Source organism: Eubalaena glacialis, chromosome 16 (genome assembly GCF_028564815.1).
Source record: "Eubalaena glacialis isolate mEubGla1 chromosome 16, mEubGla1.1.hap2.+ XY, whole genome shotgun sequence".
Taxonomy (NCBI): Eukaryota; Metazoa; Chordata; class Mammalia; order Artiodactyla; family Balaenidae; genus Eubalaena; species Eubalaena glacialis.
Window position 1 is genome coordinate 9,910,355 of NC_083731.1, and position 13,471 is coordinate 9,923,825.

The 13,471-nt window shown below is 41.1% G+C and overlaps 1 protein-coding gene across 1 annotated transcript in view; it reads left to right on the top strand.

Annotated features, from left to right (window-relative positions):
* The window catches only part of NALCN (sodium leak channel, non-selective), a 272,041-nt gene that overhangs the window by 119,809 nt on the left and 138,761 nt on the right, over window positions 1-13,471 (top strand). The window contains 1 exon segment of the mRNA XM_061170618.1: window positions 4,548-4,739. Within this exon segment, the coding sequence (XP_061026601.1) occupies window positions 4,548-4,739 (192 nt within the window).

Here is a 13,471-nt window from a genome sequence, read left to right on the forward strand (position 1 = left end):
AGCCTATTTCAGCAAGGGTACTGTAAAAAATATATTCAGGGCTTTAAAATTCTTATCATTTCTCATAGATAATTTTTCAGTGAAAAGTTACAAATAGGTCAGAATTTTGCACACAAAGATATTCATTCTAGAATTGTTTATGAGAGATAAAAATGGGAACTGTTTAAGTGGTAAGCATATGAGGAATAGCTTAGTAACTCATATGCAAATTTGACCATAAAAATAATTATGATGAATTTGTAGTAACTTAGAGATATGATTGTTCTATTTAAATACAAAACAGTATAAAATTATAGAACAAGTATAGCTACATATCCATGCTATATATAACATATATAGCTCTATATATGTATGTAAAATACCTATAAATGAAAAAATGACTGGAGAGAAATGAACCAAATTATTACAAATGATTAAAAGTCACCACCTCTGGGTTGTTTTTTTTTTCGGCTGCGTGGCTTATGGGGTTTTTAGTTCCCCAACCAGGGATCGAACTGGGACCCTCAGCAGTGAGAGCACGGAGTCCTAACCACTAGGTTTTTTCTTCTACTCTGTTTTTCACAAAATATCTAAAATCAGTGTGCATGGCTCCAATCGTTTTATATATAGAGATATAGCTATAGATACAGTCACAATACAAGGTCAGTGAAGTTTGCAATTTTAATATCTGTATAATTTGTAATAGTTTATGTTAATAGTTGAGTGATTTTCCTTTGTATCTCTCTATACATGGCCAAGTTTATATTTGTCTAATGAGATAAACACTGTCTCAGTTATTTTGTGCCTAAAAGCTAAATCTCTCAAGAAACTTAGATGTCACAAGGATTTTTGCAAATTCACATCTGGAGAACCCACTGTACTGAACAGATTGGCTCTTTATGGGCTGACTTTGATCTCCCCTGTTGGTCCTCACGCTTGCTTCTCATCTCACTTGACCTTCCTTCATCGTGCTGGCAGCAGTTCTTCCCGTAGTGAATGTCACATTTTTCATATCTAAATGAAGTCAACAATTTAGTACAAAATGTCTCCCTTTGTATCAGTTATCTCTGAGAGTTGGGTGTTATCCATCTCTTTATTCAGATGAGATTTCCTGAGTACCTACTATGTGCCAGGGACTGTTCCAGATCCTGAGGGCAGAGAAGTGAACAGGGCAGAGAAGATGCCCACCTCGGGAAGCTTGCATTCTAGAGGGCAAACAGTTCATACACAAGTACACAAGTACGAGTGCACGAAAGGAATGCGAGTACAGGAAATGCCGTCCAGGAGAAACAAGCTGAGTGAAAAGGATAGAAGTTGTGGGGTGAGGGTGCTATTTTAGATAAGTTTGTTCAGGGAAGCCCTCTTTGAAGAGGGGGCATTCGGGCAGAGAAGGAGAGGAGCTTGAGAAGGTCTGGGTGGACGCATTCCAGGTAAAGAGAACTACATGGCACCTGTCCTAAGGAGAACACGTGCTTGATGGAGTGAGCATAGGGCATATTACAGGGAGTAATAAAAGTCTTCACAAAATGCTCTGGTTCTGACATGGCAGGGTGATGACACCGGCTGGTATTTATTGTGCACCTACTGTGTGCCAGGCACTCTGCCGAGTGCATGGCTTCATTTGTTTCTCGTTAGAGAATAAACTGTTTTGATAGAGTGTAAACTGCGATCCCTAGAGACTGAATAACTCGCCCAAGACCACATAACTAGCAAATGGTGGAAACTCATTCTCAAGAAGTTTAATCTTATATTCATATTCTTAACCACGCAATTGCTACAGTATCTCACTATTAATCAGCAGAGTGACCCTTAGCAACAGACTTAGAAATGTGACCAGGAAAATGTGCTTTGGAAGCAACCACAAAATGTCCTGCAGTGCTTATCTTTGAATGTATGGTTTACTTTATTTCGTATCTGTAGGAACACAGAATCAAAAGGCTTTATTGGGTAGACAGAGTGAAAAGCATACTTATCCCCAAATAAATGAAAAGGCGTAATTAGAGTCACCGATAAGGATTTTGCCTTTCCACGGATGCAGGCCTACCCCTTTGAAAATGCTGATCAAATCACCAATGTGGGAATTGTGTTATGTTTCTTCCAGCTAATGAAATATTAATTTATCAAAATTGCACAGATGTGCATAGACTGTTTTTATTAGAATTTGAGACAGGATTCAAGATTACTTAGGCAATCTTTTAAATATGATTTTAATGCAAGTGGAGAAAACACAAGGTACTGAAAGTTGAGCAATAAACCAGTTGAATTGTTCCTGTAAACTTTCCTGGACTCAGCTGTTTAACTATTAGCTACTGAATCATTTATGTCTAAGAATAAATAAAAGTGTAGAATCTTTTCATATTATTATTCTGGATGTTACTATTTTAATAGTTCTTATGATAAAGCTGTTTGCTTGTTATTTGGGAAGATGACCCAAGTGTAATATGTTCTGATTTGGAAATGTATGTTAAGAATTATAGCGGGGAAAAACTAGTAGCTTAACCATGCCTGTGGTATAATGTTTAATTTGAACAATATAATTTCTCACATAAATTTTCTTCTTTAAGTATTGTGTTAAGTATTTTAAATGAGCATGAAGGAAATCTACATTTTCTCAACTTCTTTAAACATTTGTCCATTAGTTTATTAGACGTGCAGCTACAACCCATACTATTGATATTTGTGTTCTGCAGACAATAAGAATACAGTTCACTATTAGTAGTTCCTGTTAATTCAGAGTCTGGGGGTAGCGGGTAAATGTGGCTTCAGGGATGGCCAAATTCAGAGGCTAACATGGTATTATTGGGACCCCGTCCATTTCTCCACTCACCTTTCTTCTCTGTTGGTATCATTTTTAAGCTCACTTTGTCCATTTAGTGGCTAAGATTGCTCCCAGAAGCTCAGGGCTTATGTGGCTCTTACAGTAATTCCAGTTGGGGCTAAAAAATAGGACACCTCTCACAGGTCCCACAAAAGTTCTGATGACTGAGGTCATTGTGAATACCCTGGCCAGGCCTGGATCATGGGGGTCAGGGAGTCCCTTCTGGACCTCATAGACTAAAAGCAGAGTGGGAATGATTTGCCAAAGGAAAATCAGGAGGATTAGGAAGCTAGGGTTGCTGGAAAAATCCAAACGCATGTTATTCTGTGTAAAAATTTAAATCTAGGTTTTTAAAGCATTTCCTCTTCCTTACTGTATTCTTTCTTCTCCTGAGAAGCCTTTACAGACACCTTAAGCTCTTATTGATATCGAACCATCTTGGACTACCATTCTACTTATCGTCTTTCATTTATACCAAGACCACAATTTTCCTATTTTAATATCTCTAAACTGGGATCTGTTTTATAATCAGTGGTGTGTTATACTTTAATTGGTGGCATTTTTCAATTTCTCAGTGGTATATAAAAAAATCGATGGCATCTTAGACTTGTTGAAAAATGCTACTTTTCCATACTTTTTGCTTCAACTTTTAATTATATTCTACTTTATATTTTTAATAGGTACGCCCTTAAGAGCTGTGCCTTTGTATTATACTCCCTTTGTAACAGTAATAGCCATTGAATCTTATTTGTCCAACACAGTGTTTGGCACATAATAATATTTGTTAAGTGAATAAGAAAATTAATTAGTTATGGGTGGGAGTTTTTGCATATATATATATATATATATGCAAAACATTTAAACGTGTGTGTGTTTAGATAACCAGCTGAGCACGTATAACAAAGTTCTGAAAAATACAGGGCTTGCTTAAGATAGAAGTGTGTTTCTCTCCAGTTGGTGGGAGTTCAGGGCAAGTAGGTGGCTCTGCTCCCCAGGGCCATCCAGAAAGCAGGCCTGTTGGGTTGGACCGAATCTATCATCTTCTATACGAGGCTTCTATTTTTGTTCCAAAGGGACAGTTACAGTTGTTTTAATTTCCCAGCCAGAGGAAGGTATAAAAAGAGTGTCCAGGGCAAATTTATTTAATTTAAAGTGCAAAAATCACTTCTTTTCACATTCCATAGGTCTGAACCTAGTCGGGCCACAACTAGATACAAGTGGGGCTGGAAAATGCAGTCTGTAGCCTTGCTAGGCTAAAATTCAGCAAGTTCTATTAATTAAAGGAAGGATAGACTGGATCTTAGAGTAGCAGTCTCAGCCATGAGTAAAGACTCCTTGATTAGATGGATTTTTTAAATTTCCTTTTGAATGTACAGTAATCCCTAGGAAAGTTTGTTTTATGAGACAATGAATATGCCTGATAGTGAACTAATGTTTTCTTTGATATTCGAACATTAGAACAAATGTCAATTTTATTTCAACAATATGTGTTAATTAATGCCACTTTGAATTATCACATCATATATTAAAACACTGAGTTGTCGCCATTTTCCTTCCTTCAGTCCTGTGGGATTTATTGAGTTCTTGCTATATGGCAGTCACTGAGCTACTGATAGCTTAGTTATTAAATTGTTTTATCGCTAAATGTGATTTTATAGAGTGCTATGAAAAATGAGATTTTAGTGTGAACTTATTTTAGATTCAGTATAAATAAACAATTGAGTGTGTGTGTTTTTCTCTCCCACAATAGGTTCTTCGGGTAGTTCGGCTTATTAAAATTTCACCTGCATTAGAAGACTTCGTGTACAAGATATTTGGTCCTGGAAAAAAGCTCGGAAGTTTGGTTGTATTTACTGCCAGCCTCTTGATTGTTATGTCAGCAATTAGTTTGCAGATGTTCTGCTTTGTTGAAGAGCTGGATAGATTTACAACGTTTCCAAGGGTAAGAACAAAAAATGCAGTCAGTTTAATTCAGTTATTCTGAATTAATATCTAAGTAATTTCACTTTAACAGTGGTTTTAAAATATTGCCTTTTTTTATGACTTGGAGTAATTCAGTTTTAATATTCACAGTGGTCTTTTCTGCAGAATACAGGTGTTTGAGCACATTTTCAGCATTGTCAGATTACGTGTCAATTCTAAAATTCTGGAAATAATCTAATAGAATGAGATGCAGAAACCAGTAAAGATGGAAGATAGGGTTCTTAGTACCTATAAATGAAAATATAGCAGAACTTTAAAATTATTAATTTAAAAATGTTTAAAGTTTGCTTTTATGTGTTTGTGAGAGTTAACATTTTAAATCTGTTTTACAGTTCATATATATTTTTATGTCAGGCATGATCTAGAAGGAAATTTTGATTTTCAATATATAAATTTCATCAACTCTTCAGATTTGAAGTGTCTTTAAAAGATCATCTAGTTCATAACTCTGTATTCTTGTTAGAATTCACTTAGGCTAAAAAGAAAGTTAAAAACCAATCAATCCATAAAGAACTTGTGTAGAAGATACAGCACCTAGTCAGAAAGATCCTGAAATTTAACTCCATGTGGATTTAGAAATATGAAAAAATATAATGACCAAGGCAAAGAATATATGTAGCTATTTTTATAGCCTTGGGGTAAGAACAACATATATTTTTTAAAAAAATAAGCTTTGAGGGCAAACGTGTCTGTAACATAACAGATAGACTAATATAGCCTGGGTTATTTTTTTTAATCTTAACAGATAGACTAATGTACTCTGGGTTATTACTTTTCTTAATCTTGTACTAAATGTGTTACTCATTGCCAAGCATTTGTTGAGTGCCTATCAAGAGCCAGGCTGTGTTGGCCATCCTGAGACATAAACAATTAAGTCCCTAGTCTTCAAGTATTCTCAGTTGAGGGTGGGTAACCAGTAAGTAGACATAAAACATGACGGGCTTTGATAAAGGCAAACACAAGGTGCTCTGGGAACCCAGAGGTGAGGTCCATAACCAGGAATGGAAGAATCCAGGAGGACTCCCTGGAAGAGGAAGTTAGTGAGGAACAGCTGGATGGAGCCAGATGAAGTGCACAGAGAACAGTGTTCTGGGTCATGGGGACAGCATGTGCTGAAGGTTGAACTGAGCTGTGTCTTGTTCCAGAACTTAAATGAGAAAGGACAGTCGCTGACAAGAGGAGGACATAAAGCCAAGGAACTTTTAAGTTGGTGAAAGCGTGATCACGATTAAACGCCAGTGAGAGAGCGCAAGGAGAGGGCAATAAAGATGTGTGAGCTAAAGAGGACGCTGGCAGAAGGTTCCCGAAGGCAGCCTGCAGGGCACTGGCACAGGGCAGGTGTCGAGGTGGTCTTGTAGGACAGCAAGCCGAGCCGAAAGTCACAGCGAGCCTTGGTTCACTTTCAGCCGCAGTGCAGGCAACAGGCAGGAACCGGCACCGCTGCCCAGGTCCCGTTCTGCCCACTGGGCAGCACTGGGTGAGGGGCAGGTGGGCCAGCCCTGGCATGGTGACGAGGGAGGGATCTTTGCCCAGGAGCCTTGAACAAAGCTCCTGCCCTTTTAGGAAGCAGGGAGGGGGTAGGGGTATGACTAGAGGAAGGGCTAGAAGTGAAAATGTACTGAGTCAGGATGGAGAAAAGTGCCTCAGCTGAGGCCCCCGCGTGGGGAGACCTCCGAGCAGAGGCACGCGGGCCGGGAATGCCGCTGTGCACAGGAGCGGGGCAGCCTGGGGGCCGAGTCCTTGCCTGAAACTCCCTGCAGACACTGCAGTGCACAGCTGTGCCCCAAGACTGTGTGGGGAGGGCAGCTTCCCTCCCCTCCCCGTGAGCCTGCCGGGCAAAGCCTGGTCCCTGGCCGTGGTCGGGTCACTTAGGATTGGCCTGGAGCCAGACTCCTCTACAGTGGGACCAGCTCTTCCTCCAGGGATAGAGAAATGTAAGCAAAGATGACAGTGCTGTCATCAAGGCCACCTTCTCTTAGGCTGCCCCTTCACTGCCCCCTCACTGGGTAAACACAAACAGCAGACTGCCATCCTCATTATCATGACCGTCCAGCCCTCAGGCCAGTTTAATTCAGCTCCCTCTAAGGGTCAGCCACTGTTCCAGGCCCGGGGTGGGGAAGGGGTACTAGATGGTAACAACCCTTTATTTATTACACAGACCTATCTGAATTTCATACCTTATCTTCATTTTTTGCCCTTTCCTCTCATTTCACCCCACCAACTTTATATCCTTTACCCAAAACCTCTTTGAGCCAGATGATTTTTGGAGTGCAGAATATTCTAGATATTGTAAGGGTGATATCACCCTCCACAGCTGTCTGAATCAGCACCCTGTAACCAACACATTAATATTTCTCTAGCAAAACATCAACCTTCAGACAAAGAAGGGTAAATAAAGACAATAAATAAGACTTAGGTCAGATCAGACTTTTGCCACTAAATGAACTACCAACAAAACCAGACAAAACACCTTTGGGTATTTTCAAAATGTTTTGAATACTGAAGCTGTGAATAAGGGCTGTGGGCCTGCATATGAAAGCATCGTGGATAAGAGTCTGTACTTCCTGCTCCATCACTTTTTAGTTATATGACACCAAATGAATTATTCTTTAAGCTTTTATTTTTTCACACCTAAAATACAGGCAAAAATGGTATTTTCCTCATAGCATTGTGTGTGTTGAATGATATACAAAAACAACCCAACTCTGGGTTTAGAAAGCATTAAAAAAAGTGATATCCTATATAATATATTTGAAATTGGCATAATACAGAGGCTACTCTGTATTACAGAGGCTACTCTGTATTAAAGACAAGGCTGCTTTAGATCCAGTCCTGCCTTAGCCCCTTGGGATTTGCTCTAATTTTCCAACCATAATTGTAATCAAGTAGCATTGCATTTTCAGATCTCCAATTACTCAATTGTGCTTTTCCGCCTGATTACTGTGACCACCTTAATGAAAGCAGCCAGCGACTATGGGGCCCCTAATCAGTTATACAGCAGCTGACAGCATTGACACGGGAAGTGACTAGATTTCTCCTTGCATATGAACGCAATTAAGAGTTAAATTCCTGAAACATAATCAAATCTTGCAAGAAATGTTAAAAAGATTACAATTACAAAAAGCCATCATTATCATTCCCAGCCAAATAAAGCATCATCCGTTGGTGGCACTTGCCTGATATGAAATGATCAGGAAAGATGATTATAAACACAGGGCAGACGATGCTAGATTTTTGCGGGTCTTGCCCCCTTCCATTCTCATGGGACATCTCCCTCATTACTCAGTGGCTGGGTGTTGAGGTAGGTTGGTTAATTATACTATTAGCCAAAGCACAGCACATTAGGAGAACAGATTTTCTGTAAGAAAAACCACGTGATCCATCCCAATGCAAAATCGGAACTTTTAAAATCAGCAATTGTTTCTATTATCTTTACTTGGATCCACTCCGTCTTGGAGGCTAGCAACCCCCATCACACACAGGGCCATGGGATGCAGGAAGTAACTGCGGGAAGGCGTGAGAGGCTCAAGAGAGGACCGGTCATGAAGAGAGGAGCGTTCTTGGCGAAGGGGACCCAGCATCTGTGCCCGGGAGATCATTCCTCTGGCTGGTTCTGGAACCTGACCTTGACACAGCCATCCGGGGGGGTATAGGCTCTCTAGGGAAATAGGACTAGATGTAAAACCCAACACTGGTTTGATTGGACCTGATTGTATCCTGGGCTCCAGCAACCTGCTGTGAGACCCCTCTAAGAGGAGCTGACATGGACCTGGGAAGCTGGTTTCCCTTCCAAATCCCAAGAAGAGAACCCTGGAGGGGCAGAGGGGCAAAGGAGACAACAGCGACCCGGGCACAGTAAGTAAACGCTCAGTGCGGTGACCCTCTGGTGCGGCTGCACCCACACTGGAAGACCCCGGGTGCTTCTGGAGATACTCAAAGGTGGAAGGATACTAAAGGGATTAGGATTAATCCACCGGTTCTCCAGCGACCACACTGCAGCCTGTGCTCCATTGGCAGTAAAACTGATCCTTCTTCGATGTAAATTGTCTCATGACACTCTCCTATTTAAACTGCTTCAAGATTCTCCTTTCCCTCAAGATAACAAACATTTTAATAGGGTTTTCAGTATCTTTTCCTCTCTGGCCCCATTTACCTCTTTGGGCTCATATTTCAGGATTTCCCCCAACACACCTTTCAAAGGCAGAGATGGTGTCTACCTTTTTTTTTTTTTTTTTAATTTTTTAGCCACGCAGCATGTGGGATCTTAGTTCCCAGACCAGGGATCGAATCTGTACCCCCTGCAGTGGAAGCTTGGAGTCTTAACCACTGGACCACCAGGGAAGTCCTAACGGCGTCTATCTTGCTCATTTAAATCCTCCATGTTTAGCACAATCCTTGCCACAGGGTAACTGGTGAATAGGTGTTTGGATGAAGAATGAATAATCGTCCTGGACCAAAACAAACCTCTCCGATCCTTCCACACTGTATCAGGCTCAACAGGACAGATGCCTTCTTCTGCTGTTGTCTACAGCTCCGAGACCCCTGTCAGCCTCCATCACTGCCCTTACCCTCATCCCATCAGCAATGTCTGCATAATTCTGTCTGAATGCTTTGGCTGCAAGTAGCAGAAAATTGACTCCAACTAACTTAAACAATTAGTAAATTTATCTCACAAAATTCAAGGGATTAGGTAGACTTCAGGAAGCCAGGACTCTGGGTCTTTCACTGAAATTCTCTCAGTTGTTGTCATGGGTTAACTTATGTGCCCCCAAAAGATGTGTTGAAATCCTAACCCTCAGTACTCCCAAAATGTGACCTTATTTGGAAATAGAGATAATCAAGTTAAAATGAGGTCATTAGGGTGAACCCTAATCCAATATGACTGATATTCTATAAAAAGGGGAGATTTTGACACCGAGACAGACGTACACAGAGAGAAGACAATGTGACACACATGGGGAGGACGGCCATGTGATTGTCATGACATCTACAAGCCAAGGACCTCCAAGGATTGTCAGCAAGCACCCAAAGCAGAAGAGGCAAGGAGAATCCTTCAGAGGGATTGTGGTCCTGTCGACACCTTGATTTCTGATTGCTAGCCTCCAGAACTGTGAGATAATACATTCCCACTGTTTGAAGCCACCCAGTTTTGGGTACCAGCAACCCTAGCAAAGCAAAGCAGTTTCATTGTCCATGTGTTGTCTTCATGTGTTAACAAAATGGATGCAACATTTTCAGGCTTCGTGATAAAATCTAGAAGAAGGAGGGTCATCTCTGCCCAGATCTCCTTCTTAGAATCAAGGACACCTTTCCCAGTGCCTTCTCCCTCCCCCTGGCCCCCAGCAAACCAGCTTTCATCTCTCATCCGGCAGGATTGGGTCACTTGGTCACTACTAAATGAATCGCTGGCAAGATGGCTAGAGTCAAGGTGATTGGCTTGGATTCATCATAGGGGAAGAAATGGATACTGGGGAGACAACCACAGAAGCCACTACAATGGTCAGACCCAAAACCTGGACGAGATTTCTCTCGCTCATTTCTGCCTCTGAAGCTCCCATATGCCCTGTGCAAACAGGCTGTGTAGATAGACACGGAGTAGGAGGAGGGCTGGTGTTTAATTTCTCTCCCGGAAGCATCTGGGTCCCAGCTCCTTTCCAAGATGCCCAAATAGGACCTGCCAAGCAGCCAGCATAGGGCCTGGCACATAGTGGGTTCCTGCTTCCCATCTTTATGGTTACTTCTGTCACACACCATCGACACGTATGCAAGGTCTCATTCTTTACAAGACGGCAAGTAGCTTGAAGTTGGCAGCGCTGTGCTCTTCTCTCCTGACACCTCTCAGAACACTTATTAACACTGTGTCATGGGATCTGCAGCTTCAGGACGCAGAGACAGAGAGGAAACAGCCAGAGGAGCCTCAGCATAAACCCCGTGAGAGGGAGCAAAGGAGCCTGAATGTTTTCAGTGGGAAAAAAAAGAATGACATATTGACACAATTTAATAAAACAACTTTGTCATCTCAAGCCAGTAACTTTCTCTTCTAATTTGGACAAAACAGACACACTGCTAAGTAGAAATAACAAGATCAAGTCCTGCTGTGAGGCAGTATCCCGCCGTTCCTGTTTTGTTGGGACTAATAGGTTGTATTATAAGGAGAACAATTAGATTAGCTTTTCATGAAGGAAAAGCCCATACAGGTCATGAAACAGGTTGCTATAGGCAAGAGCCACATCTCTCTGTAACAAAGACAAAAACAGTTGGCGTTTTCTCCTGGTTGCCCGACAAAAGCTCACGTGCGCAATTTCACCACTGTTTTTGTTCTGTTTATCCCTCTACTTAGTATATGAAGAAACTTTCTTCTATGTTGCTAAAATACTTGCAATAAACATCCCCTGTAGATCTTTAAATAGCTCAATATCTTTATTCCTTTTAATTTCCTACTAAAATAACAATAAGCAGACCTCATTTGTTTTGCATTCCTACAAATGGAGATAGTTTTTATTCATAAAGAACACACTACCCTCCATAATACAGGGTACTTGAATTTTAATACTGTTTATTTGATATGTTTTCTTAATTTGCATTCTCTAAATGCTAATTACTTGCTGTATTGAATTTTCATTTATAAAGCCATGTCCAAAGCAGTTAAACAATATAAGCAGTCAATACTATAAAACACTTAATTACAAATTAACTTCCCTGTTTCCTCTCACAACCAGAATGGCTTATCATGCTTTCAGTTGCATTGAAAGAATTACTGAGAAATTTGAAGAAACAACTTGCCCCTTAATTTTTTTCAGCATTTACCAGATGAAGAGAGTTTAGTCTGACTACATTTTTAATCAATTCAGGGTTTACCTTATCTTCAAAAGGATAATTAGTTCAATTTATGTTGCCGAAATCTTTATTAATTTTTGTTTTTTATTGTTTGGTCTTCCATGTATTTTTAATTTTTCATGATATATTTCAGGCATGCAAAGGTATATAAAGAATAGTAAAATGCATTCTTCCGTGGCCATATGCAGTTCAAAAAGCAGATTAGCAATGGATCTGAAGTCCTTGAGCACATGCCCCTCATCCCTCTCCTCCCTTTCCCATAGAGAACCACTTTTCTGAACTTGATGTTTGTCCTTAGTACATCCCTTTATGCCTTGAGTGCATATATAGGCATCAGCTGAGAATCACATATCTTTTTGCGTAATTTAAACCCGCCTCATGTGGTCTCATACTGCACTGTTTCTTCTGCTAATTGCGTTTTTTGCTCAACACTGTTTGTGAGATTTACCAATATGAGTACTTGTAGCTATATTTTATTTGTTTCCCTTGGGGTATAATATACAACTATACATTGCACCATATTATATCTATATATACAGAGAGAGAGCACTATTCAGAGAAACACTGCACAATTAATTTTGCCGTTCTCCCGTGTGGTAGGTGAATTCTAAAATGGGTTTCCAGGACATCTGACCCTCTACATAATCTTTTCCCTTTGGGTTTGGGCAGGACTTGTGAATATGATGGGATTTCACTCCTGCGAATAGGTTGCTAATGATGGAACTGGAGTGAATCAAAAAGGAGGTTATCTTGGGTGGGCCTGACCTAATCAGAGGAACTGGGCCCTTTCTGAAGAGAATGATTCAGAACAAGAGAGGGTCTCCAGTTGGCCTTGGGCAAGTAAGCTGCCATGTTGTGAAGGGCCATGTGGCTAGGACCTGAGGGTGGCTTCTGGGGGCTGTGAGCAGGAAACCAGGACCCTCAGGCCTACAACCACAGGAAGAGAATTCTGATAACAACCTGAATGAGGGTAGGAGACCCCAAGTTCCAGATGAGACCGCAGCCCAACCTACACCCTGATTTCAGCATCTGAGACCCTGAGCAGGGAACCCAATTACACCCCGCCCACACCTCTGGCCTACAGAAACTGTGAGATAATCAGTGAGTGCTGTTTTAAGCCATTACACTTGTGGTTTGTTACACAGAAATAGAAAGCTAATGCATGCAGGTTTGAGAGCTGTGTTTCTAATATTTTGTGACTCCAAATAGCACTGCTCTGAACATTGCATGTTAACCCGCACACATCTGAACTCTGCACTTGTGAAATTCTGCACATGTGAAAATACTGTTAGGGTGTGCAGCTAAGACTGGAATTGCTGGGTCTTAGAATAAAGATATCGTCAACTTTAATAGATAGTGATCAACTTGCATTCCAAAGTACTTTTACCAGTTTATCTGGCATCTGTAATATATGAGAATGTTCTCAGCTTCAACTCAGCAATATTTGGTCTTGTCAGGCTTTGTTTGGCTTTTAAACATTTAGCTCTTCGTTTAACCTGAATTGATTTTTGTGGCTGCTGTAATAAGATAGGGAACAGGGGCTTCCCTGGTGGCGCAGTGGTTGATAATCCGCCTGCTAATGCAGAGGACACGGGTTCGAGCCCTGGTCTGGGAAGATCCCACATGCCACGGAGCAACTAGGCCCGTGAGCCACAACTGCTGAGCCTGCGCGTCTGGAGCCTGTGCTCCACAACAAAAGAGGCCACGATAGTGAGAGGCCTGCGCACCGCGATGAAGAGTGGCCCCGCTTGCCACAGCTAAAGGAAGCCCTCGCACAGAAACGAAGACCCAACACAGCCCAAAAAATAAATAAATAAATAATAATTAAAGGTGCTAAAAATTAAATAAATAAAT